General features: G+C 45.3%; 1 protein-coding gene across 1 annotated transcript in view; it reads left to right on the top strand.

Annotated features, from left to right (window-relative positions):
• DNER (delta/notch like EGF repeat containing) overlaps positions 1–27,561 on the top strand; it is a 411,277-nt gene that overhangs the window by 185,081 nt on the left and 198,635 nt on the right. Inside the window, exon 2 of the mRNA XM_069727849.1 lies at positions 20,432–20,713. Within this exon, the coding sequence (XP_069583950.1) occupies positions 20,432–20,713 (282 nt within the window). The remainder of the gene's footprint in view (positions 1–20,431; positions 20,714–27,561) is intronic.

Here is a 27,561-nt window from a genome sequence, read left to right as displayed (position 1 = left end):
TCCCACTGTTTTTTTGGTTGTTTTTTTTTTTTTTTTTCAGGGAGACTTTAGAAAAAAAAATAATAAAAAAAATATGATTTTATCAGGAAGAATTTAGAAACCAAATAAAATAAAATGATTTTTTCAGGGAGAATTTAGAAAACAAATAAAACCAAAAATATGCGTTCTATGGCCCACTGACTGAGAGAGAGAGAGAGATGGAACGCTTAGTACTGGCACACAAGCCCAAAGGGCAATATTAATCTCCCTTTTTTTTTCCAGGGAGAATTTCTGAAACCCAAAAAAAAAATAAAATAGGCTTTCTATGGCCCACTATTTGTGAGAGAGATGGGACGCTCAGGACTGGCACAGATGGCACGCTCAGGACTGGCACAGAAGCCCAGAGGCCAATATTAATCTCCCTTTTTTTCTGGGAGAATTTATAAAACCAAAAAAATATTTAAATAGGCTTTCTATGGCCCACTATTTGTGAGAGAGATGGCACGCTCAGGACTGGCACAGATGGCACGCTCACAACTGGCACACAAGCCCAGAGGCCAATATTAATCTCCCTTTTTTCAGGGAAAATTGATAAAACAAAAAAAAAAAATAAATAGGCTTTCTATGGCCCACTATTTGTGAGAGAGATGGCACGCTCAGGGCTGGCTGGCACAGATGGCACGCTCAGGACTGGCACACAAGCCCAGAGGCCAATATTAATCTCCCTTTTTTTCTGGGAGAATTTATAAAACCAAAAAAATATTTAAATAGGCTTTCTATGGCCCACTATTTGTGAGAGAGATGGCACGCTCAGGACTGGCACAGATGGCACGCTCACAACTGGCACACAAGCCCAGAGGCCAATATTAATCTCCCTTTTTTCAGGGAAAATTGATAAAACAAAAAAAAATATTAAATAGTCTTTCTATGGCCCACTATTTGTGAGAGAGATGGCACGCTCAGGGCTGGCTGGCACAGATGGCACGCTCAGGACTGGCACACAAGCCCAGAGGCCAATATTAATCTCCCTTTTTTTCTGGGAGAATTTATAAAACCAAAAAAATATTTAAATAGGCTTTCTATGGCCCACTATTTGTGAGAGAGATGGCACGCTCAGGACTGGCACAGATGGCACGCTCACAACTGGCACACAAGCCCAGAGGCCAATATTAATCTCCCTTTTTTCAGGGAAAATTTATAAAACAAAAAAAAAAATTAAATAGGCTTTCTATGGCCCACTATTTGTGAGAGAGATGGCACGCTCAGGGCTGGCACAGATGGCACGCTCAGGACTGGCACACAAGCCCAGAGGCCAATATTAATCTCCCTTTTTTTCAGGGAGAATTTATAAAACCAAAAAAAAAAATAAATAGGCTTTCTATGGCCCACTATTTGTGAGAGAGATGGCACACTCAGGACTGGCACACAAGCCCAAAGGCCAATATTAATCTCCCACTGTATTTTTATCAGGGAGAATTTATACACCCCACAAAAAAAAATACAGAAAAATGAAAAGGCTTTCTATGGCCCACTATGTGAGAGAGATGGCACACACAGGGATGGCACTCTAGCAGAAATGCCAAATTGCCAATCTTAATCTCCCACCAAAAAAAAAAAAAAAAAAAAAACAGGGAATGTCCTACAATTACTATCTCCCTGCCTGCAGTAATCTCAGCCAGGTATGGCAGGCAGCTACTATCTCCCTGCCTGCAGTAATCTCAGCCAGGTATGGCAGGCAGCAATAAGGAGTGGACTGATGCACAAATGAAATAAAAAGTGTGGACAAACAAAAAAGATAGCTGTGCAGAAAGGAAGGAACAAGAGGATTTGTGCTTTGAAAAAAGCAGTTGGTTTGCACAGCGGCGTACACACAGCAATGCAGCTATCAGGGAGCCTTCTAGGGCAGCCCAATGAGCTACAGCGCTGAGGGGAAAAAAAAAAAAAAAAAAAACTTCCACTGTCCCTGCACACCGAGGGTGGTGTTGGACAGTGCAAATCGCTGCAGCACAAGCGGTTTTGTGGTTAATGGACCCTGCCTAACGCTATCCCTGCTTCTGACAAAGCGGCAGCAACCTCTCCCTAAGCTCAGATCAGCAGCAGTAAGATGGCGGTCGGCGGGAACGCCTCTTTATAGCCCCTGTGACGTCGCAGACAGCAAGCCAATCACTGCAATGCCCTTCTCTAAGATGGTGGGGACCAGGACCTATGTCATCACGCTGCCCACACTCTGCGTTTACCTTCATTGGCTGAGAAATGGCGCTTTTCGCGTCATTGAAACGCGACTTTGGCGCGAAAGTCGCGTACCGCATGGCCGACCCCGCACAGGGGTCGGATCGGGTTTCATGAAACCCCGACTTAGCCAAAAGTCGGCGACTTTTGAAAATGTTCGACCCGTTTCGCTCAACCCTAGTGGTGAGCACTTTGACCCACCAAGTGCTTCACAGAAGTTTATAATGCAGAACCGTAAAAATAAAAAATCATATTTTTTCACAAAAATTATATTTTTGCCCCCAATTTTTTATTTTTCCAAGGGTAAGAGAAGAAATTGGACCTCAAAAGTTGTTGTCCAATTTGTCCTGAGTACGCTGATACCCCATATGTGGCAGTAAACCACTGTTTGGGCGCATGGGAGAGCTCGGAAGGGAAGGAGCGCAGTTTGACTTTTCAATGCAAAATTGACAGAAATTGAGATGGGACGCCATGTTGCGTTTGGAGAGCCACTGATGTGCCTAAACATTGAAACCCCCCACAAGTGACACCATTTTGGAAAGTAGACCCCCTAAGGAACTTATCTAGAGGTGTGGTGAGCACTTTGACCCACCAAGTGCTTCACAGAAGTTTATAATGCAGAACCGTAAAAATAAAAAATCATATTTTTTCACAAAAATTATATTTTTGCCCCCAATTTTTTATTTTTCCAAGGGTAAGAGAAGAAATTGGACCTCAAAAGTTGTTGTCCAATTTGTCCCGAGTACGCTGATACCCCATATGTGGCAGTAAACCACTGTTTGGGCGCATGGGAGAGCTCGGAAGGGAAGGAGCGCCGTTTGACTTTTCAATGCAAAATTGACAGGAATTGAGATGGGACGCCATGTTGCGTTTGGAGAGCCACTGATGTGCCTAAACATTGAAACCCCCCACAAGTGACACCATTTTGGAAAGTAGACCCCCTAAGGAACTTATCTAGAGGTGTGGTGAGCACTTTGACCCACCAAGTGCTTCACAGAAGTTTATAATGCAGAACCGTAAAAATAAAAAATCATATTTTTTCACAAAAATTATATTTTTGCCCCCAATTTTTTATTTTTCCAAGGGTAAGAGAAGAAATTGGACCTCAAAAGTTGTTGTCCAATTTGTCCCGAGTACGCTGATACCCCATATGTGGCAGTAAACCACTGTTTGGGCGCATGGGAGAGCTCGGAAGGGAAGGAGCGCCGTTTGACTTTTCAATGCAAAATTGACAGGAATTGAGATGGGACGCCATGTTGCGTTTGGAGAGCCACTGATGTGCCTAAACATTGAAACCCCCCACAAGTGACACCATTTTGGAAAGTAGACCCCCTAAGGAACTTATCTGGATGTGTGGTGAGCACTTTGACCCACCAAGGGCTTCACAGAAGTTTATAATGCAGAGCCATAAAAATAAAACAAAATTTTTTTCCCACAAAAATTATTTTTTAGCCCCCAGTTTTGTATTTTCCCTAGGGTAAGAGGAGAAATTGGACCACAAAAGTTGTTGTCCAATTTGTCCTGAGTACGCTGATACCCCATATGTGGGGGGGAACCACCGTTTGGGCGCATGGGAGGGTTCGGAAGGGAAGGAGCGCCATTTGGAATGCAGACTTAGATGGAATGGTCTGCAGGCGTCACATTGCGTTTGCAGAGCCCCTAATGTACCTAAACAGTAGAAACCCCCCACAAGTGACACCATTTTGGAAAGTAGACCCCCTAAGGAACTCATCTTGATGTGTTGTGAGAGCTTTGAACCCCCAAGTATTTCACTACAGTTTATAACGCAGAGCCATGCAAATAAAAAATATTTTTTTTTCCACAAAAATTATATTTTAGCCCCCAGTTTTGTATTTTTCCAAGGTTAGCAGGAGAAATTGGACCCTAAATGTTGTTGTCCAATTTGTCCTGAGTACGCTGATACCCGATATGTGGGGGGGAACCACCGTTTGGGCGCATGGGAGGGCTCGGAAGGGAAGGAGCATCATTTGGAATGCAGACTTAGATGGATTGGTCTGCAGGCGTCACATTGCGTTTGCAGAGCCCCTAATGTACCTAAACAGTAGAAACCCCCCACAAGTGACCCCATATTGGAAACTAGACCCCTCAATGAACTTATCTAGATGTGTTGTGAGAACTTTGAACCCCCAAGTGTTTCACTACAGTTTATAACGCAGAGCCGTGAAAATAAAAAATCTTTTTGTTTTCCCACAAAAATTATTTTTTAGCCCCCAGTTTTGTATTTTCCCAAGGGTAACAGGAGAAATTGGTCCACAAAAGTTGTTGTCCAATTTGTCCTGAGTACGCTGATACCCGATATGTGGGGGGGAACCACCGTTTGGGCGCATGGGAGGGCTCGGAAGGGAAGGAGCATCATTTGGAATGCAGACTTAGATGGATTGGTCTGCAGGCGTCACATTGCGTTTGCAGAGCCCCTAATGTACCTAAACAGTAGAAACCCCCCACAAGTGACCCCATATTGGAAACTAGACCCCTCAATGAACTTATCTAGATGTGTTGTGAGAACTTTGAACCCCCAAGTGTTTCACTACAGTTTATAACGCAGAGCCGTGAAAATAAAAAATCTTTTTGTTTTCCCACAAAAATTATTTTTTAGCCCCCAGTTTTGTATTTTCCCAAGGGTAACAGGAGAAATTGGTCCACAAAAGTTGTTGTCCAATTTGTCCTGAGTACGCTGATACCCCATATGTTGGGGTAAACCCCTGTTTGGGCACACAGGAGAGCTCGGAAGGGAAGGAGCACTGTTTTACTTTTTCAACGCAGAATTGGCTGGAATTGAGATCGGACGCCATGTCGTGTTTGGAGAGCCCCTGATGTGCCGAAACAGTGGAAACCCCCCAATTATAACTGAAACCCTAATCTAAACACACCCCTAACCCTAATTCCAACGGTAACCCTAACCACACCTCTAACCCTGACACACCCCTAACCCTAATCCCAACCCTATTCCCAACTGTAAATGTAATCTAAACCCTAACCCTAACTTTAGCCCCAACCCTAACTGTAGCCCCAACCCTAACCCTAACCCTAATCCTAGCCCTAACCCTAGCCCTAACCCTAACCCTAGCCCTAACCCTAGCCCTAACCCTAGCCCTAACCCTAGCCCTAACCCTAGCCCTAGCCCTAACCCTAGCCCTAACCCTAGCCCTAACCCTAGCCCTAACCCTAGCCCTAACCCTAACCCTAACCCTAGCCCTAACCCTAGCCCTAACCCTAGCCCTAGCCCTAACCCTAGCCCTAACCCTAGCCCTAATGGGAAAATGGAAATAAATACATTTTTTTTTATTTTTCCCTAACTAAGGGGGTGATGAAGGGGGGTTTGATTTACTTTTATAGCGAGTTTTTTAGCGGATTTTTATGATTGGCAGCCGTCACACACTGAAAGACCCTTTTTATTGCAAAAAATATTTTTTGCAATACCACATTTTGAGAGCTATAATTTTTCCATATTTTGGTCCACAGAGTCATGTGAGGTCTTGTTTTTTGCGGGACGAGTTGACGTTTTTATTGAAAACATTTTTGGGCACGTGACATTTTTTTATCGCTTTTTATTCCGATTTTTGTGAGGAAGAATGACCAAAAGCCAGCTATTCATGAATTTCTATTGGGGGAGGCGTTTATACCGTTCCGCGTTTGGTAAAATTGATAAATCAGTTTTATTCTTCGGGTCAGTACGATTACAGCGATACCTCATTTATATCATTTTTTTATGGTTTGGTGCTTTTATACGATAAAAACTATTTTACAGAAAAAATAATTATTTTTGCATCGCTTTATTCTCAGGACTATAACTTTTTTATTTTTTTGCTGATGATGCTGTATGGCGGCTCTTTTTTTGCGGGACAATATGACGCTTTCAGTGGTACCATGGTTATTTATATCTGTCCTTTTGATCGCGTGTTATTCCACTTTTTGTTCGGCGGTATGATAATAAAGCGTTGTTTTTTGCCTCGTTTTTTTTTTTTTTTTCTTACGGTGTTTACTGAAGGGGTTAACTAGTGGGCCAGTTTTATAGGTCGGGCCGTTACGGACGCGGCGATACTAAATATGTGTACTTTTATTGGTTTTTTTTTTTTATTTAGATGAAGAAATGTATTTATGGGAATAATATTTTTTTTTTTTTTTCATTATTTTGGAATATTTTTTTTTATTTTTTTTACACATTTGGAAATTTTTTTTTTTACTTTTTTACTTTGTCCCAGGGGGGGACATCACAGATCAGTGATCTGACAGTTTGCACAGCACTCTGTCAGATCACTGATCTGATAGGAGTGCAGGCTGCTTCACAGTGCCTGCTCTGAGCAGGCTCTGTGAAGCCACCTCCCTCCCTGCAGGACCCGGATCCGCGGCCATCTTGGATCCGGGGCTCGAGCAGGGAGGGAGGTGAGGAGACCCTCGCAGCAACGCGATCACATCGCGTTGCTGCGGGGGGCTCAGGGAAGCCCGCAGGGAGCCCCCTCCCTGCGCGGTGCTTCCCTGTACCGCCGGCACATCGCGATCATCTTTGATCGCGGTGTGCCAGGGGTTAATGTGCCGGGGGCGGTCCGTGACCGCTCCTGGCACATAGTGCCGGATGTCAGCTGCGATAAGCAGCTGACACCCGGCCGCGATCGGCCGCGCTCCCCCCGTGAGCGCGGCCGATCGGCTATGACGTACTATCCCGTCCAGGGTCAGATAAGCCCAGGGCACCTCGACGGGATAGTACGTCTAAGGTCACAGAGGGGTTAAGGTCATGAATATGCGCATATTCATGACCTTAATTAGCGGTACCCCATGACCGCTCAGGAAGAAGGCGCTGCGGCGGGACAGAGCCGGAGGGATGTCGGCGCGGCGTGTGGGACAGGCAGCTGACAGGTGAGTGTGAGGGACGGGGGGCGGGGGGAGGATGGTAAGCCACCCGCGCCATGCAAGATGGCCCGGGAGAAGGAGCGGGGGAGGGGGTGGAGAGATGAGCCATGCATAGGGAGGGAAGGAGGGGGGGGAATTATGAGCCATGAGCCATCAGCCATGCATAGGGAGGGGAGGAATTGTGAGCCATGAGCCATCAGCCATGCATAGGGAGGGAGGGGGAATTATGAGCCATGAGCCATCAGCCATGCAAAGGGAGGGAGGGGGGGGAATCATGAGCCATCAGCCATGCATAGGGAGGGAGGGGGGAATCATGAGCCATCAGCCATGCATAGGGAGGGAGGGGGAATTATGAGCCATCAGCCATGCATAGGGAGGGAGGGAGGGGGGGGAATTATGAGCCATCTGCCATGCATAGGGAGGGAGGGAGGGGGGGATTATGAGCCATCAGCCATGCATAGGGAGGGAAGGGGGGGGATTATGAGCCATCAGCCATGCATAGGGAGGGAGGGGGGGGAATTATGAGCCATCAGCCATGCATAGGGAGGGAGGGGGGGGAATTATGAGCCATCAGCCATGCATAGGGAGGGAGGGGGGGAATTATGAGCCATCAGCCATGCATAGGGAGGGAGGGAGGGGGGGGAATTATGAGCCATCAGCCATGCATACAGGGGGGGGAATTATGAGCCATCGGCCATGCATACGGGGGGGGGGAATTATGAGCCATGCATACAGGAGGAGGGGGGGGGATATGAGCCATGGCCATTATACAATATGGAGCATCATGTGGGGCCATTATAAAGTATGGAGCATCATGTGAGGTCATTATACAGTATTGAGCATCATGTGCGGTCATTATACAGTATTGAGCATCATGTGCGGTCATTATACAGTATTGAGCATCATGTGCGGTCATTATAAAGTATGGAGCATCATGTGGGGCCATTATACAGTATGGAGCACTGTGTGGCAATTATACAGTATTGAGCATCATGTGGGGCCATTATAAAGTATGGAGCATCATGTATGGCCATTATACAGTATGGAGCATCATGTATGGCCATTATACAGTATTGAGCATCATGTGCGGCCATTATACAGTATGGAGCATCATGTGTGACCATTATACAGTATGGAGCATCATGTGTGACCATTATACAGTATGGAGCATCATGTGTGACCATTATACAGTATGGAGCATCATGTGTGGCCGTTATACAGTATGGAGCATCATATAGGGCCATTATACAGTATGTGGAGCACTGCGTAGCCATTATACAGTATGGAGCATCATGTGTGGCCCTTATACAGTATTGAGCATCATGTGTGGCCATTATACAGTATGGAGCACTGTGTGGCCATTATACAGTATGGAGCACTGTGTGGCCATTATACAGTATGGAGCACTGTGTGGCCACTATACAGTATGGAACATCATGTAGGGCCATTATACATTATGTGGAGCACTGCGTAGCCATTATACAGTATGGAGCACTGCGTGGCCATATTTTTTTGGTTTTAATTATTGTATATGAAACAGTGTGATCAGCAGTGCTAAATGGGTGTGGTTGGGACGTGGATATGGGTGTGATTAGTTGTGAAATGGGTGTGGTCAGAGGTGTGGCCTAAAATTTGCCGCGGCGCACGTACACCTTTTTTCCTTCTTCAAAAGTTGGGAGGTATGGTACTGCATTTCCCAGATCACAGCAAGTACCGCAAATCCCATAGGGAATGAATGAAACCAAACGCAATGTTGCCGTAAGTGATCCATTACGTGGCAGATGCAGAAAAACTGCCCGATCTACTGCAAAAGGCGACTTTCACAACAGCGATTCTTGCCAAAGTCACTGCGGATAGTGTCATACTCACCAATGGGGGAGCCAGCACTAAGAGTGCCTAGGGCAGCAGAAACTCTAAATACGGCCCTGAGTCCAAGTAGATGTAATAGAGAATAGACTTTATTTCTACGCGTTTTGTGGTGATCACACCACTTCCTCAGGACAGTCTATACACATACAGGGTCTTGTATTTATAGCAAAAGACGGCACATGGAGACGCCTCCTTTCAAAACATACGCCACACCCAGTGGGCGGGGAATCAGACTTAAACACATATTCAAACACATATGTACATTATAAAACACAAGATACAATCATAAAATATAATAGAGTGCTATAGCACTTAAAACCATTGCTCATACATGTAAAAATCTAAATACAGAGAAATACATTAAAAAGAGTAAAGTAAATGAATAACTTTTGCAAGCTGGAGGAGTGCTTGAACCTACAGTGTTAAAACATTTATTCTTTATCAGGACCCTGCTACTGATGTTTTAAACCATTGAGCCGTCTGTGAATTTGATTGGATTGTTTTATTTGGTAGTAGTTACACAAGAGTCTGTGAAATCAAAGCGATAACAGTGGGAAAAAAAAAAAAAAAATAACCCAATAAAGTCCCTGAGAATTTTTTTCTCCTTTTTAATAAATAAATGTTATAATGTGCAGAGGAATACTGAGGTTCTACCAGGGAAACAGAGCAGAATCCATAGAAATGTCAGGTATGCTTGGGACTGAAACGCTGCAATGTTTCACAGAAGAACATACTTTACAGTGTTCTCCCTGCCTGCTACCCTGGATTGACAGGTCTCTGCTGAGTTTATACAGCCGTTGGTTGATACATGTTGGCCACGCATTGGGCAGCATGCATCAGCTGTCAGGTTCTCTCTACTAGTACAACCCTTTCTTAAATGAACTGTTCGCCCCGATGAAGTAATAACGCCTATACTCACCTCCTGTGCCAACACCGTTCCAGTAGTGTCTGCACTTGCGGTCCTGGGGCTGTCATGCGGTGGAATGACATGTGATGCCCGGCGCCCAATCAGCACTGACATCACTGTCTCCGCCTTTGGACAAACTACAGCCATGACTTCCTCTTCATGTTCAGTTCATACAATGGCAGAGACAGTGATGCCAGCGCATCATATCCCCGGGGAGAGCGAGTGCCGACACAGCGGGAGCAGCACTGGCACGGGAGGTGAGTATAGGTTTTATTACTGTATCGGGGTCAAGCATGTAGTTTAAGAAGGGATTTTCCTAGTAGTGGACAACCCCTTTAACCCCTTTCTGACATATGACGTACTATCTCGTCGAGGTGGGGTGGGCCCATATGCCCACCGACGGGATAGTACGTCATACGCGATCGGCCGCGCTCACGGGGGGAGCGCGGCCGATCGCGGACGGGTATCAGCTGCCTATCGCAAATGACATCTGACACTATGTGCCAGGAGCGGTCACGGACCACCCCCGGCACATTAACCCCCGACACACCGCGATCAAACATGATCGCGGTGTGCCGGCGGTACAGGGAAGCATCGCGCAGGGAGGGGGCTCCCTGCGGGCTTCCCTGAGACCCCCGCAGCAACGCGATGGTCTCCTACCTCCCTCCCTGTAGCAGGCCCGGATCCAAAATGGCCGCGGCATCCGGGTCCTGCAGGGAGGGAGGTGGCTTACCAAGTGCCTGCTCAGAGCAGGCGCTTGGTAAGCCTGTAGCACTGCAAGTCAGATCGTTGATCTGACAGAGTGCTGTGCAAACTGTCAGATCAACGATCTGTGATGTCCCCCCCTGGGACAAAGTAAAAAAGTAAAAAAAAATGTTTCCAAATGTGTAAAAAAAAAAATAAAAAAATTTCCTAAATAATGAAAAAAAAAATATTCCCATAAATACATTTCTTTATCTAAATAAAAGTACAAATATTTAGTATCGCCGTGTCCGTAATGACCCGACCTATAAAACTGCCCCACTAGTTAACCCCTTCATTAAACACCGTAAGGGAAAAAAAAAAATAAACGAGGCAAAAAACAATGCTTTGTTATCATACCGCTGAACAAAAGGTGGAATAACACGCGATCAAAAAGACGGATATAAATAACCATGGTACCGCTGAAAACGTCATCTTGTCCCGCAAAAAACGAGCCACCATACAGCATCATTAGCATAAAAATAAAAAAGTTATAGTCCTGAGAATAAAGCGATGCAAAAATAATAATTTTTTCTATAAAATAGTTTTTATCGTATAAAATCGCCAAAACATAAAAAAATATATATAAATGAGGTATCGCTGTAATCGTACTGACCCGAAGAATAAAACTGCTTTATCAATTTTACCAAACGCGGAACGGTATAAACGCCTCCCCCAAAAGAAATTCATGAATAGCTGGTTTTTGGTCATTCTGCCTCACAAAAATCAGAATAAAAAGCGATCAAAAAATGTCACGTGCCCGAAAATGTTACCAATAAAAACGTCAACTCGTCCCGCAAAAAACAAGACCTCACATGACTCTGTGGACCAAAATATGGAAAAATTATAGCTCTCAAAATGTGGTAACGCAAAAAATATTTTTTGCAATAAAAAGCGTCTTTCAGTGTGTGACAGCTGCCAATCATAAAAATCTGCTAAAAAACCCGCTATAAAAGTGAATCAAACCCCCCTTCATCACCCCCTTAGTTAGGGAAAAATTAAAAAAAATGTATTTATTTCCATTTTCCCATTAGGGCTAGGGTTAGGGCTAGGGTTAGGGTTAGGGCTAGGGTTAGGGCTAGGGTTAGGGTTAGGGCTAGAGTTAGGGCTAGGGTTAGGGTTGGGGCTAGGGTTAAGGCTACAGTTGGGGTTGGGGCTAAAGTTAGGGCTAAAGTTACAGTTAGGGTTTAGATTACATTTACGGTTGGGAATAGGGTTGGGATTAGGGTTAGGGGTGTGTCAGGGTTAGAGGTGTGGTTAGGGTTACTGTTGGGATTAGGGTTAGGGGTGTGTTTGGATTAGGGTTTCAGTTATAATTTGGGGGGTTTCCACTGTTTAGGCACATCAGGGGCTCTCCAAACGCGACTCCGATCTCAATTCCAGCCAATTCTGTGTTGAAAAAGTAAAACAGTGCTCCTTCCCTTTCCGAGCTCTCCCGTGTGCCCAAACAGGCTCTGCGTTATAAACTGTAGTGAAACACTTGGGGGCTCAAAGTTCTCACAACACATCTAGATAAGTTCCTTCAGGGGTTTAGTTTCCAATATGGGGTCAATATGGGTCCAATATGGGGTTACGGCTCTGCATTATAAACTTCTATGAAGCCCTTGGTGGGTCAAAGCGCTCACCACACATCTAGATAAGTTCCTTAGGGGGTCTACTTTCCAAAATGGTGTCAGTTGTGGGGGGTTTCTACTGTTTAGGTACATTAGGGGCTCTGCAAACGCAATGTGACACCTGCAGACCATTTCATCTAAGTCTGCATTCCAAATGGCGCTCCTTCCCTTCCGAGCCCTCCCATGCGTCCAAACAGTGGTTCCCCCCCACATATGGGGTATCAGCGCACTCAGGACAAATTGGACAACAAATTTTGGGGTCCAATTTTTCCTGTTACCCTCGGGAAAATACAAAACTGGGGGCTAACAAATAATTTTTGTGGGAACAATTTTTTGTTTTATTTTTACGGCTCTGCATTATAAACTTCTGTGAAGCCCTTGGTGGGTCAAAGCGCTCACCACACATCTAGATAAGTTCCTTAGGGGGTCTACTTTCCAAAATGGTGTCACTTGTAGGGGGTTTCAATGTTTAGGCACATCAGTGGCTCTCCAAACGCAACATGGCGTCCCATCTCAATTCCTGTCAATTTTGCATTGAAAAGTCAAACGGCGCTCATTCCCTTCCGAGCTCTCCCATGCGCCCAAACAGTGGTTTACCCCCACATATGGGGTATCGGTGTACTCACGACAAATTGTACAACAACTTTTGGGGTCCATTTTCTCCTGTTACCATTGGTAAAATAAAACAAATTGGAGCTGAAGTAAATTTTTTGTGAAAAAAAAGTTAAATGTTCATTTTTATTTAAACATTCCAAAAATTCCTGTGAAGCACCAGAAGGGTTAATAAACTTCTTGAATGTGGTTTTGAGCACCTTGAGGGGTGCAGTTTTTAGAATGGTGTCACACTTGGGTATTTTCTATCACATAGACCCCTCAAAATGACTTCAAATAAGATGTGGTCCCTAAAAAAAAATGGTGTTGTAAAAATGAGATATTGCTGGTCAACTTTTAACCCTTATAACTCCCTAACAAAAAAAAAATTGGGTTCCAAAATTGTGCTGATGTAAAGTAGACATGTGGGAAATGTTACTTATTAAGTATTTTGTGTGACATATCTCTGTGATTTAATTGCATAAAAATTCAAAGTTGGAAAATTGCGAAATTTTCAAAAGTTTCGCCAAATTTCCATTTTTTTCACAAATAAACGCAGGTAATATCAAAGAAATTTTACCACTATCATGAAGTACAATATGTCACGAGAAAACAATGTCAGAATCACTGGGATCCGTTGAAGGGTTCCAGAGTTATAACCTCATAAAGGGACAGTGGTCAGAATTGTAAAAATTGGCCCGGTCATTAACGTGCAAACCACCCTTGGGGGTAAAGGGGTTAAGGATATGTGCAAACACAGTTGTTTCAGGAGTTTTTTTCCAGAGGGGATCTGTTTCAGAAGTCACCAGAAAAATGACTTCAAAGACTCTTTCTGTTAATTTCTATCATAAGACCATCTTGCTTTTCATATGTTCAATCTTTTGAACTTTTTATTTCACTTGAGGTTTTGAAAAACACCTGGTGGGAGAAAAAAAAAAGGGCAGGTCAGTTCTATGAAGCGGCTCTTGGTAGAATCCACTATCCAATCAAACCAGAGCAAAAAAAAAAATCTGGATAGAAATTTTTGCAAAACACTTTCTAAACTCTTCAAAATCACTTCAGGGAGCAAAAAACTAATCTATAATATGCCCAAAGGAGCGTTTCCCGAAGTGTGCACATTCTCTAAGACTCAAGGGGCCAATTTAAGACTAGCATGTTGTGAGCCAGTCTTAAGGCCCCTTCACATTAAGCGACGCTGCAGCGATACCGACAACGATCCGGATCGCTGCAGCGTCGCTGTTTGGTCGCTGGAGAGCTGTCACACAGACAGCTCTCCAGCGACCAACGATGCCGGTAACCAGGGTAAACATCGGGTAACTAAGGGCAGGGCCGCGCTTAGTAACCCGATGTTTACCCTGGTTACCATCCTAAAAGTTAAAAAAAACAAACACTACATACTTACCTACCGCTGTCTGTCCTCCAGCGCTGTGCTCTGCACTCCTCCTGTCTTGAGGCGAGGCTATAATAGACAACAGGCGGGCAGCAGACCATCTGAACGATGAGTATCAACTTTTGCAACAGATGATATACACATAAAATGCATGAATAAGCTCTGTTATGTGCTGTCTATCATGTTATATAGGCATAATGATTTAACTGCACAGTGAATGCCAAGGTGGACAGATACAGGAGGAAACTTTACTTAGAACTGAGATACAATTGTTTTAATGTATCCGGAATACAGGGCTATGGGCTATGGGCCGGTCATAGTTGTAATTTTATGAGCTGGGCATGATATTGAGTTGTGCATATTGAGCTTAAGGACCAAATATATCGCTAATATCCAAGCTAGATTTATTGTGTATTACAGTGTATCCAGGATTAGGAATACACTTATCATTCTGCTACCAAGACGCCTAAGTCACATGTTCTCCTGTTGTTTTTAAGATACACAGTGTGGGGTGTAGGATTCCCTAGAGATAGGAATGATCTATGTATAGAGGAGAGGGGTACCTTTAGTATAATTTTGTTCGGGTAGTGGGACCCTGTGGGTTTATCAGGGCGTATCTAGGGACCCCAGGGTCAGCCATCGCGGAGCGGGGGCGCCATAATGCTTCCCCTAGGGTGCCTACCCCCGCAGTTAGGCAGCCATTCAGCATAGACGTTTCAGTAGGGCTGACTATTCCCCCCACTTTCGTTTTTGGGGTGAGCCATTGGTTGTTGGCTTTTTAGAGATATATTTAATAAACTTATGTTTTTTAAGGGTAATTCATGATTACATTTATACAATTATTATCCGGCTATATTTAATTTAAAAGTACTTGATGTCTCCGTGTTTTCCAAACGGACACACGGTCCGTGAAAACACGCTGACATGTGCAGAGACACATTGATTTTAATGTGTCTACGTGAGTCAGTGTCTCTGGTACGTGAGGAAACTGTCACCTCATGTACGGGAGCCACTGACGTGTGAAACCGGCCTTACAGGTTGGGTCTCCTTTTGATATTTGACACCTAAGTTGCCATTTATATTAACATTAGATGGTGGCCCGATTCTAATGCATCGTGTATTCTAGAATATGTATTTATGTATGTATATAGCAGCCACATAGTATATAGCACAGGCCACGTAGTATATAGGAGCCATGTAGTATATAGCAGACAAATACTACGTGGCCTGTGCTATATACTTTGTGGCTGCTATATACATACATATTCTAGAATACCCGATGCGTTAATACAGGCCACGCAATATATAACAGTGGCCATGCAGTATATAACACAGCCACGTACTATATAACACAGCCCACGCAGTATATTGCAGCCACGCAGTATATAACACAGGCGACGTAGTATATTACACAGGCCACGCAGTATACAATACAGACCAAAGTTTGGACACACCTTCTCATTTAAAGATTTTTTCTGTATTTTCATGACTATGAAAATTGTACATTCACACTGAAGGCATCAAAGCTATGAATTAACACATGTGGAATTATATACTTAACAAAAAAGTGTGAAACAACTGAAATTATGTCTTATATTCTAGGTTTTTCAAAGTAGCCACCTTTTGCTTTCATGACTGCTTTCCACACTCTTGGCATTCTCTTGATGAGCTTCAAGAGGTAGTCACCGGGAATGGTTTTCAATTCACAGGTGTGCCCTGTCAGGTTTAATACAGTAAGTGGGATTTCTTGCCTTATAAATGAGGTTGGGACCATCAGTTGTGCAGGAGTCTGGTGGATACACAGCTGATTGTCCTACTGAATAGACTGTTAGAATTTGTGTTATGGCAAGAAAAAAGCAGCTAAGTAAAGAAAAACGAGTGGCCTTCATTACTTTAAGAAATAAAGGTCAGTCAGTCCAAAAAATGGGCAAACTTTGAAAGTGTCCCCAAGTGCAGTGGCAAAAACCATCAAGCCCTACAAAGAAATTGGCTCACATGAGGACCACCCCAGGAAAGGAAGACCAAGAGTCACCTCTGCTTCTGAGGATAAGTTTATCCGAGTCACCAGCCTCAGAAATCGCAGGTTAACAGCAGCTCAGATTAGAGACCAGGTCAATGCCACACAGAGTTCTAGCAGCAGACACATCTCTACAACAACTGTTAAGAGGAGACTTTGTGCAGCAGGCCTTCATGGTAAAATAGCTGCTAGGAATCTACTGCTAAGGACAGGCAACAAGCAGAGGAGACTTGTTTGGGCTAAAGAACACCAGGAATGGACATTAGACCAGTGGAAATCTGTGCTTTGGTCTGATGAGTCCAAATTTGAGATCTTTGGTTCCAACCACCATGTCTTTGTGTGACGCAGAAAAGGTGAACGGATGGACTCTACATGCCTGGTTCCCACCGTGAAGCATGGAGGAGGAGGTGTGATGGTGTGGGGGTGCTTTGCTGGTGACACTGTTGGGGATTTATTCAAAATTGAAGGCATACTGAACCAGCATGGCTACCACAGCATCTTGCAGCGGCATGCTATTCCATCTGGTTTGCGTTTAGTTGGACCATCATTTATTTTTCAACAGGACAATGACCCCAAACACACCTCCAGGCTGTGTAAGGGCTATTTGACTAAGAAGAAGAGTGATTGGGTGCTACGCCAGATAACCGGGCCTCCACAGTCACCAGACCTGAATCCAATCGAGATGGTTTGGGGTGAGCTGGACCGCAGAGTGAAGGCAAAAGGGCCAACAAGTGCTAAGCATCTCTGGGAACTCCTTAAAGATTGTTGGAAGACCATTCCCGATGACTACCTCTTGAAGCTCATCAAGAGAATGCCAAGAGTGTGGAAAGCAGTCATCAAAGCAAAAGGTGGCTACTTTGAAGAACCTAGAATATAAGACATATTTTCACTTGGTTCACACTTTTTTGTTAAGTATATAATTCCACATGTGTTAATTCATAGTTTTGATGCCTTCAGTGTGAATGTACAATTTTCATAGTCATGAAAATACATAAAAATCTTTAAATAAGAAGGTGTGTCCAAACTTTTGGTCTGTACTGTATAACACTGGCCACGTAATATATAGCACAGCCCATGCAGTATATAGCAGCCACGTAATATATAGCACAGCCTACGCAGTATATAGCAGCCACGTAGTATATAACACTGCCCACACAGTATATAACAGTAGCCACATAATATATAGCACAGATCACGCGGTATCTAACACAGCCAATGTAGTATACAGCAGTGTAAGCACCATATCCCTGTTAAAAAAATAATTTAAATAAAAAATAGTTATGTACTCACCCCCTGGGATCCACCGAAGCTCCGGCGATACGCACGCGGCTGCCGCCATCTTCCGTTCCCAGGATGCATTGCGAAATAACCCAGATGACTTAGCGGTCTCGCGAGACCGCTAAGTCTTCTGGGTAATTTCGCAATGCATCGCCGTGAACGGAAGATGGCGGCCGGCGCGAGCGGCTCGGCGGACTACGGAGGGTGAGAATAGCAGATTTTCTGTTTTTTTTTTTTTATTTTTAACATTACATTTTTTTACTATTGATGCCGCATAGGCAGCATCAATAGTAAAAGTTGGGGACACACAGAGTTAATAGCAGCGGTTACGGAGTGCATTAGCCACGGCATAACGCGGTCCGTTACCGCCGGCATTAACCCTGTGTGGGCGGTGACTGGAGGGGAGTATGCGGGCGCCGGCCACTGACTGCGGGTAGTAAGGAGCGGCCATTTTCTTCCGGACTGTGCCCGTCGCTGATTGGTCATGGCTGTTTTGCCGCGACCAATCAGCGACTTGCATTTCCATGACAGACAGGGGCCGCGAACAATGAATATCCGCGACAGAAAGAAGGACAGAAAGACGGAAGTGACCCTTAGACAATTATATAGTAGATACAGGCATAGGGACTTTGTACTAGGCATATCTGATGGATAATTAATATCAGCAATAGTAATCATCGATATGTTGGTCTGTCCCTAAGGGGTTCAGGTCTGCTTTCCAGTCCTTTTGTTCTCTGTCCTAAGTAATTTTTTAATCTTTATTATTGTATATGATCTTTGTAATAAAATTTGATATTTTGATATATTTATGATCTTTTGCTGCTTCATTTTTTTCGCCATTTATATATGGTTAGTTGTATATGAAGGGATCATTACTTATTTAAGAAGAATTTGTGTTGGTTAAATGTATACACAGAACCTGGTGTGGGCGAGGTTAGCTGTGGTGTGGGCGGGGTTAGCTGTGGTGTGGGCGGGGTTAGCTGTGGTGTGGGCGGGGTTAGCTTTCTCAGCTCTGCTGCATTGCTAAATCTAAAAACTCTGATTGTGTCAGAACATGTGCACCCAGTAATGTAAGTGATACATCATTGGATTCAGCGTCTCCTTGCCTACACTGTGCTGATTTCTGATGAAGTAGCAAAAACCTGCTGACAGATTACCTTTAAAATAAGAAACTTTGTAATATATCTTATCAGATAAATCTGCTTCTTTCTTCTCCAGGACTGATCATTCATTCTTAATGTTCCCAATTTGTGGGTAAAATCTGTATTGAGTGAAGACATATTGTTACATTACTGAGATGGCAGTTGTTACTAGTGTTGGGTCGTTTGCGACCGATCTGAGACAAAGAGTCGGCTCCCTGCTGGGAAGTATGAGAGCCAGCACCCCAGTGAGAGCCACTAAATTCTATGAAAGTGATGGTGTTCTGTGGCTGGAACCATGCCTACCTGAACCAAACCCTGCCCACCCATCGGGTTAATTGGCAGGCTGTAAGTAGGCGGGGTTTTGATCGCAGGTGGGTTTAGTTTCGGCTACATTAATTTCATTTTATATGTGTCCATCTATAGTGAACACTTATTTAATAGGAAACCATTTAGGATACAAATGATTGGGTTCTTTTTGGTGAGCAGAGCCAAGTGATCCAGATCATCAAAAAGAAGCGGACTGCCCATCACTAGTTGTTACTGGTAAGGGAGGAGGAGCTCTGCCTCTAGCTCCTCCCTCCTCTCCCTTCCCCCACTACATAGAATCTACATCTCCCATCTCCTATCTCAGTAATGGAACAATCCGTCTTCACTGAATGCAGATTTTACCTGGGAATTGAGAATTTTGAGAATGAATAAAGAAGATTTCTCTGATGACATATTACATTTTTTTTATTTCAATGTGTACTATTGATTTATGAAATTAAAAGTTAAAGTGATAGTTACTCTTCAAAGGGATTGTCTGAAATGGGTAAAATTGCAAAGTGCTTGTGAAATCAAGGACCATCATAATTTACCTCTTATCAAAAAATCCTCTCCATTCTCAAGAACAGCGGTATTTTTAATTCTATGGTGTAAAGCTTGCGGCCACCTCTGTGGTCTATCATTGTACAGCAGAGGTCCCCAACCTGTGATTCTGGAGCCACATGTGGTTTACAAGCCCATAATGTGTGGCCCACAGCGCTCTGCCAGCTTGGTACTTTAGCACTAGGTGTATCGAATAGCTATTAAGATCAGGTCTTCGGATGTGACTATTGTGAATGGTCCTGCACAGAAGAGCAGATCTGGATGCTCATATACTGGTGGGGAGCGGAGAAGAAAGATAGTATGATACTGCTGGTTGGAGGGGTGCTTGACCTGAGTGCGATAATGTGGAGAATGTGTTTGATGCAAGAATACCAAAACAGGGCAAATGGGAACCTCTGGATTTAAGTATCCTGCCTATGGGGGGGGGGGGACACTTTTGGCATGAATTCTATTGGGAAGCTTTGGCTGTCATTATATCAGAACTGTGGAGTTCTTGGTGTCACTGTGGTATCAGAGGGGTCCCGCTGAATGTGGCTTGTGACCATCTATCGGAGCTAAATGTTGCTCTCGAGGTAGGAAAGGTTGGGGACCTCTGCTATACAGCTTTAAGCTCTACTCCCTGCTATAGAGATGGCTGTATCTGTGGATTGGGCCCGGACCCCTTTAGAGACCCCTTCTGCAGCATGGAAGAGCGCACATTTCAGACTAGTGACCCAGAGATGTCAATGGTCTGAACTGTCAGTCCTCAGGAGCACACCGTCCTCTGAACGCATGAAACCAAGAGGCAGGGGAGCGATGTGCCCCTGAAGAATGAAGATGAGCACACCCCTTTAATCCTGGCATTTAATTCCTTTCTTTCCCTTTCTTCCCAGGAACATATTCTGTAAGAGTTTGCAGATCTTACATTTCTTACTAATATTTGCTTTTATTTCCTTGCAGGTTGTTACAGACCCCTGTGCGGACAAGCCATGTATCCATGGAAACTGCAGTGTCCTCGGGAATAGTTACTTGTGTATCTGTAGTGATGGCTTCACTGGAGTCACCTGCGATACGGCACCTACAGACCCCACCGACACCTCTGTCACCGAAATGCCACCTCTCCAACAGACCACAGTAGAGCCTACATCGGAAATGCCTCAGTCTCCAGCTGTCATGGCGCTGCCAACGTGGAGGCCAAAGATTGGCCAGAAGGTGACAACCCTACTATGGGATGAAGTACAGGTGAGTGATGCTCAGCATTTTTCAAGTTTTTAATGAATTTAACAAATTCCAATATCTATGAATTTAAAGGAGTTGTCCGACCTTAGACTCTATGTGACTGCAGATCTGTGAATCCTCACATTGTGCGCTGAGACCGGCGGTCATATGACTGCAAGTATGTGATGTGCGTTATTCTGGCCACATGCCAGCTAGATTTGTCCTGCCTCGCTCAATACACTTGCATTCAAGGAGGCCGCTCCCTGAGACGGCAACAGAGAATGCTGACAGTGCGCTGCGCTCGCCCTGTGAAGATAAACAAGTCTGCAGTTACAAAGAATGACAGCAGATCTGTAAGGTCGGACAACCCTTTTAATAAGGACAAATTACTTATCTTATTAAAGCATACATACCTCCTCCATACTGGATGGCATCAAGACGATCCGCCACATGCACAGAATCTATCAGTATAAGGTTGGGGCCACACGACCAATATTTGTCATCTAAGAAATCTGGCTGGTTATGCTAATCACACTGAGAGGATAACCACAGTGTGATCTGATTTTCTCGAATCTTCTCCATTCTGTCTGTCTACGAAAATCGGATCACACGCAGATGTCATCCGAGAGCGCTCCAACGTTTTCCATGGACTCATTGACTTGCATGGCCGAGTGCGATCCGATTTACGGAGGAAAATCTTGCATGCTGCAATTTTTTCCTAGGACCAGCTCTATCCGAGGAACAAGTGGGACATGTGCACGGCCCCTTAGAATTAAATGTTATGATAACGGGGTTCTGATCTCTGGACCCTCCAATGACAAAGAGAACAGGGATCCTGCATCCTTCTTGTAAAAGGATTGGTAATGTCATAACCACAGTGCATAATGTACTGCTTATGGCGGTGGTGGTCACACATGCGCACTACCACTCCCACAGGCCCATAGAAGTGAGTGTAGTGGGGGTCACACATGCGCACTACCACTCCCACAGACCCATAGAAGTGAGTGTAGCAGGGGTCACGCATACGCACTACCACTCCCACAGACCCATAGAAGTGAGTGTAGTGGGGGTCACACATGTGCACTACCACTCCCACAGACCAATAGAAGTGAGTGTAGCAGGGGTCACGCATACGCACTAGCACTCCCACAGACCCATAGAAGTGAGCGTAGTGGGGGTCACGCATACGCACTACCACTCCCACAGACCCATAGAAGTGAGTGTAGTGGGGGTCACGCATACGCACTACCACTCCCACAGACCCATAGAAGTGAGTGTAGTGGGGGTCACACATGCGCACTACCACTCCCACAGACCCATAGAAGTGAGTGTAGCAGGGGTCACGCATACGCACTACCACTCCCACAGACCCATAGAAGTGAGTGTAGTGGGGGTCACGCATACGCACTACCACTCCCACAGACCCATAGAAGTGAGTGTAGTGGGGGTCACACATGCGCACTACCACTCCCACAGACCCATAGAAGTGAGTGTAGCAGGGGTCACGCATACGCACTACCACTCCCACAGAACCATAGAAGTGAGTGTCACGCATACGCACTACCACTCCCACAGACCCATAGAAGTGAGTGTAGCAGGGGTCACGCATACGCACTACCACTCCCACAGACCCATAGAAGTGAGTGTAGCAGGGGTCACGCATACGCACTACCACTCCCACAGACCCATGGAAGTGAGTGTAGTGGGGGTCACACATGCGCACTACCACTCCCATAGACCCATAGAAGTGAGTGTAGCGGGGGTCACACATTTGCACTACAACGCCCATAGACCCATAGAAGTGAGTGTAGTGGGGGTCACACATTCGCACTACCACTCCCATAGACCCATAGAATTAAGTGTAGCAGGGGTAACGCATACGCACTACCACTCCCACAGACCCATGGAAGTGAGTGTAGTGGGGGTCACACATGCGCACTACCACTCCCATAGACCCAAAGAAGTGAGTGTAGCAGGGGTCACGCATACGCACTACCACTCCCACAGACCCATGGAAGTGAGTGTAGTGGGGGTCACACATGCGCACTACCACTCCCATAGACCCAAAGAAGTGAGTGTAGCAGGGGTCACGCATACGCACTACCACTCCCACAGACCCATAGAAGTGAGTGTAGCGGGGGTCACACATTCGCACTACCACTCCCATAGACCCATAGAAGTGAGCGTAGCAGGGGTCACGCACAGGGCTGCCACTAGGTATTTCGGGGCCTCATACTGACAAAATTTTCGGTGCCCCCTTCAGACTCCACCCAGGCTTTGCCCCAGTTCCGCCTCCACCCTAGCTCCGCCTCCACCTCGAACTTTCAACAGTCCCTCCGCCCTTTCTTTGAAACACTCCACTTCTGCACCACGTCGTCCTCACCAATAACACATTAGTGTCAGGAGATCGGTGCCCAGTCCATGAACTGCTGTGCGAGCACAGACCGATAGCCCCATTTCAAAAATTAAACTGCCATAATAATAATAAAGATGTTTCTTGATCATATGCACCCACTTGCAACAATAATTTCCCACCCCCCTTCCAAACCACAACCAAAACTTATAAGTTACTGGATTATCCTGAGCTGCTGTCTGATGATATAAATTGGGCATTTGGTTTTGCAGCAGGTCAGGATCATCCAGTAGCTTACACATTGCTGTTGAGGAGGAGGAAGAAAAAACCAAAACAACTAATGTAAGCGATATCTTTATTTCAAAACAATTGGGTTAAAAACTGGCACAACACCCAAACCCCTTGTGGTGGGAGTGGGTCTATAAAAACCTGGCTTAATCGTAAGAGGGCAGAAATAGGGGGAGAAAAAATGGGATGAAAATTCTAAATATCCCTAACGTTCTCCCTGCCTGTCTGCGGAGGTTGGCACCCTCTTGGACGCAATATGGCGCCCCCGCTCCTCGATGGCTCACCCTAAATGCCCTATGAGTCCCTGGATGTGAAGATGCTATATAACTATTGATACACCTAAATAGCCCACAACACAGGGCCCAAAGAAAAAAAGTACACACACTTAAAACAAACACCAGGTGGTAATTCACCAACAACACGACTCACTGCCCACAGGCTGGTCTGACCGTACAAAGCCCTGTATCTAAAGTACACCGTAAATTGCTAAGGCTAGTACACCCTATAAGGTCCCTAGCCAGACGTCCCTGCCTATCAGCGGAGGTTGGCACCCTCTTGGACGCAAATGGCGCCCCCGCTCCTCGGCGGCTATCCCTATTGACCCTTACTGAATCCCTACATAGGTAGGGGGATCCTATACATTGGTGGTGCTTAAGGGGCTAAACCGGCGACCCGTAACCACAAACCCCTCTGACTCGGTCAGACCAAAGAATACAGACTTATAAAGACAATTAAACCAGAAGTAACTAAGATATACTAAATACCTATTAGGGAATAGTAATTTTTACACAAGGTGGCGGATGAATATTACACCTCTACCACTTAGACATATACACATGAACGAGGATACAGATACATAGGATACATTAACATCAATGGTACAACTGAGGTTATATCCCCAATAGCAAAAAACACGCATGCGTATATGTATGCTGGTTATACGTCCGCAGTTGGTGAAAAAACCAAACAATTAAAAACCTAATACACTTATCTGCGTTCAGGTTCTGCCTCTACGCGTTTCCCCCCCATGATGTGGTTCCTCAGGAGGCATATGGGAAATTGAAATTCCGTGTGCTTGAGTCACATCGGAGATACATGCTGTGCCTGGTTGTAGGTGCAGGAAACACACTGGCCAAAACCCCTTTAAATAGCCCCCTCCTTTAAGATAGAGAGCACAGGGGCATAACCCATCTATGCGCACTACTGTTTAAGTTGTCCCATAAGTACGATAAACTGCAGAGCTCCAGATTACCTGAATAAGCATTCCAGCCGCCATTACTACAGGAAAGCCGGTTGCAGACCTATTAGATGGTTTGCAGCAAACAAACATATATAGGGGTATGATGTTTATGTATCATTTATGTATACTCCAGACTATCATTAGTTTATAGACTTGGGATAGTATTGGTGTGGGTGTGGGTATGCACTGTCTAAACCATATGCCACTACGTATTTACCATGTGTGCCCATCTTTAGAGGATACATTCTTTTGGTAACAATACCCTGTGGAGCGCCATACATATAATATCACTCTTTTTGGCATCACTGGGGTATAGTTCTTATGTACCTGTTTATGTCTCCACATGGACGCATAAGGTTTAACATTGTTATGTACGTAGCTTAACAATATTCAATATGTAAGTGGCTCGGGTATTTTTGGCCTGAATATGGGTGTGCAATATAGGTTTGCCACACATCTATGGGTTAATAATGCAGGCGACGGCTGTGTGCTCTCTGTATCTTAAGCTTCCCTGTTTGAGTGGATGCGATCGCTCTGTTTTCTAGTTGGAGCGGACGCTCTGCATTATGCAAATGGGGTGTAGTCTAACCGCACAGCATGTATCTCCGATGTGACTCAAGCACACGGAATTTCAATTTCCCATATGCCTCCTGAGGAACCACATCATGGGGGGGAAACGCGTAGAGGCAGAACCTGAACGCAGATAAGTGTATTAGGTTTTTAATTGTTTGGTTTTTTCACCAACTGCGGACGTATAACCAGCATACATATACGCATGCGTGTTTTTTGCTATTGGGGATATAACCTCAGTTGTACCATTGATGTTAATGTATCCTATGTATCTGTATCCTCGTTCATGTGTATATGTCTAAGTGGTAGAGGTGTAATATTCATCCGCCACCTTGTGTAAAAATTACTATTCCCTAATAGGTATTTAGTATATCTTAGTTACTTCTGGTTTAATTGTCTTTATAAGTCTGTATTCTTTGGTCTGACCGAGTCAGAGGGGTTTGTGGTTACGGGTCGCCGGTTTAGCCCCTTAAGCACTACCTATGTATAGGATCCCCCTACCTATGTAGGGATTCAGTAAGGGTCAATAGGGATAGCCGCCGAGGAGCGGGGACGCCATTTGCATCCAAGAGGGTGCCAACCTCCGCTGATAGGCAGGGACGTCTGGCTAGGGACCTTATAGGGTGTACTAGCCTTAGCAATTTACGGTGTACTTTAGATACAGGGCTTTGTACGGTCAGACCAGCCTGTGGGCAGTGAGTCGTGTTGTTGGTGAATTACCACCTGGTGTTTGTTTTAAGTGTGTGTACTTTTTTTCTTTGGGCGCTGTGTTGTGGGCTATTTAGGTGTATCAATAGTTATATAGCATCTTCACATCCAGGGACTCATAAGGCATTTAGGGTGAGCCGTCGAGGAGCGGGGGCGCCATATTGCGTCCAATAGGGTGCCAACCTCCGCAGACAGGCAGGGAGAACGTTAGGGATATTTAGAATTTTCATCCCATTATATATATATATATAATTGTCTAAGGGTTTTTCCGTCTGTCTGTCTGTCTGTCTGTCTGTCCTGGAAATCCCGGCTCTCTGATTGGTCGAGGCCTGGCGGCCAATCAGAGACCGGCACAGCATCGACGTAGAAATCCCGCGCCTCTGATTGGTCGAGGCCGCCAGGCCTCGACCAATCAGCGATGGGCACAGCGACGATGATGTCATAATGGTTGCCATGGCGACGATGATGTCATAAAGGTTGCCTCGACCAATCAGCGACGGGCACAGTGTGCCGCGAATTCTGGAATCATCATTGTCCATATACTACGGGGACATGCATATTCTAGAATACCCGATGCGTTAGAATCGGGCCACAATCTAGTATATATATAATTGTCTAAGGGTTTTTCCGTCTGTCTGTCTGTCTTTCTGTCTGTCTGTCTTTCTGTCTGTCCTGGAAATCCCGGCTCTCTGATTGGTCGAGGCCGCCAGGCCTCGACCAATCAGCAACGGGCACAGCGACGATGATGTCATAAAGGACGTAGACATCTCACGTTTCTGTTTAAGCGACGGGCACAGTATCGACGTAGATGTCATAATGGTTGCCATGGCGACAATGATGTCATAAAGGTTGCCTCGACCAATCAGCGACGGGCACAGTGTGCCGCGAATTCTGGAATCATCATTGTCCATATACTACGGGGACATGCATATTCTAGAATACCCGATGCGTTAGAATCGGGCCACAATCTAGTATATATATAATTGCCTAAGGGTTTTTCCGTCTGTCTGTCTGTCTGTCCTGGAAATCCCGCGTCTCTGATTGGTCGAGGCCGCCAGGCCTCGACCAATCAGAGACCGGCACAGCATCGACGTAGAAATGCCGCGTCTCTGATTGGTCGAGGCCGCCAGGCCTCGACCAATCAGCAACGGCCACAGCGACGATGATGTCATAAAGGACGTAGACATCCCGCGTCTCTGATTGGTCGAGGCCATCAGGCCTCGACCAATCAGCAACGAGCACAGTATCGACGTAGAAATCCCACGTCTCTGATTGGTCGAGGCCGTCAGGCCTCGACCAATCAGCAACGAGCACAGTATTGACGTAGATGTCATAATGGTTGCCATGGCGACAATGATGTCATAAAGGTTGCCTCGACCAATCAGCGACGGGCACAGTCTGCCGCGAATTCTGGAATCATCATTGTCCATATACTACGGGGAGATGCATATTCTAGAATACCCGATGTGTTAGAATCGGGCCACAATCTAGCGACGGGCACAGCATGGCGACGATGATGTCATAAAGGTTGCCTCGACCAATCAGCGACTGGCACAGTCTGCCGCGAATTCGTCTCGACCAATCAGCGACGTGCACAGTATCGACATAGATGTCATAATGGTTGCCATGGCAACGATGATGTCATAAAGGTTGCCTCGACCAATCAGCAACGGGCACAGTCTGACGCGAATTCTGGAATCATCATTGTCCATA

This window comes from Ranitomeya imitator, chromosome 5 (genome assembly GCF_032444005.1).
Source record: "Ranitomeya imitator isolate aRanImi1 chromosome 5, aRanImi1.pri, whole genome shotgun sequence".
NCBI classification, from domain to species: domain Eukaryota; kingdom Metazoa; phylum Chordata; class Amphibia; order Anura; family Dendrobatidae; genus Ranitomeya; species Ranitomeya imitator.
The sequence above is the reverse complement of the archived record's forward strand: the minus strand, read 5'-3'. Positions and strand labels throughout refer to the sequence as shown.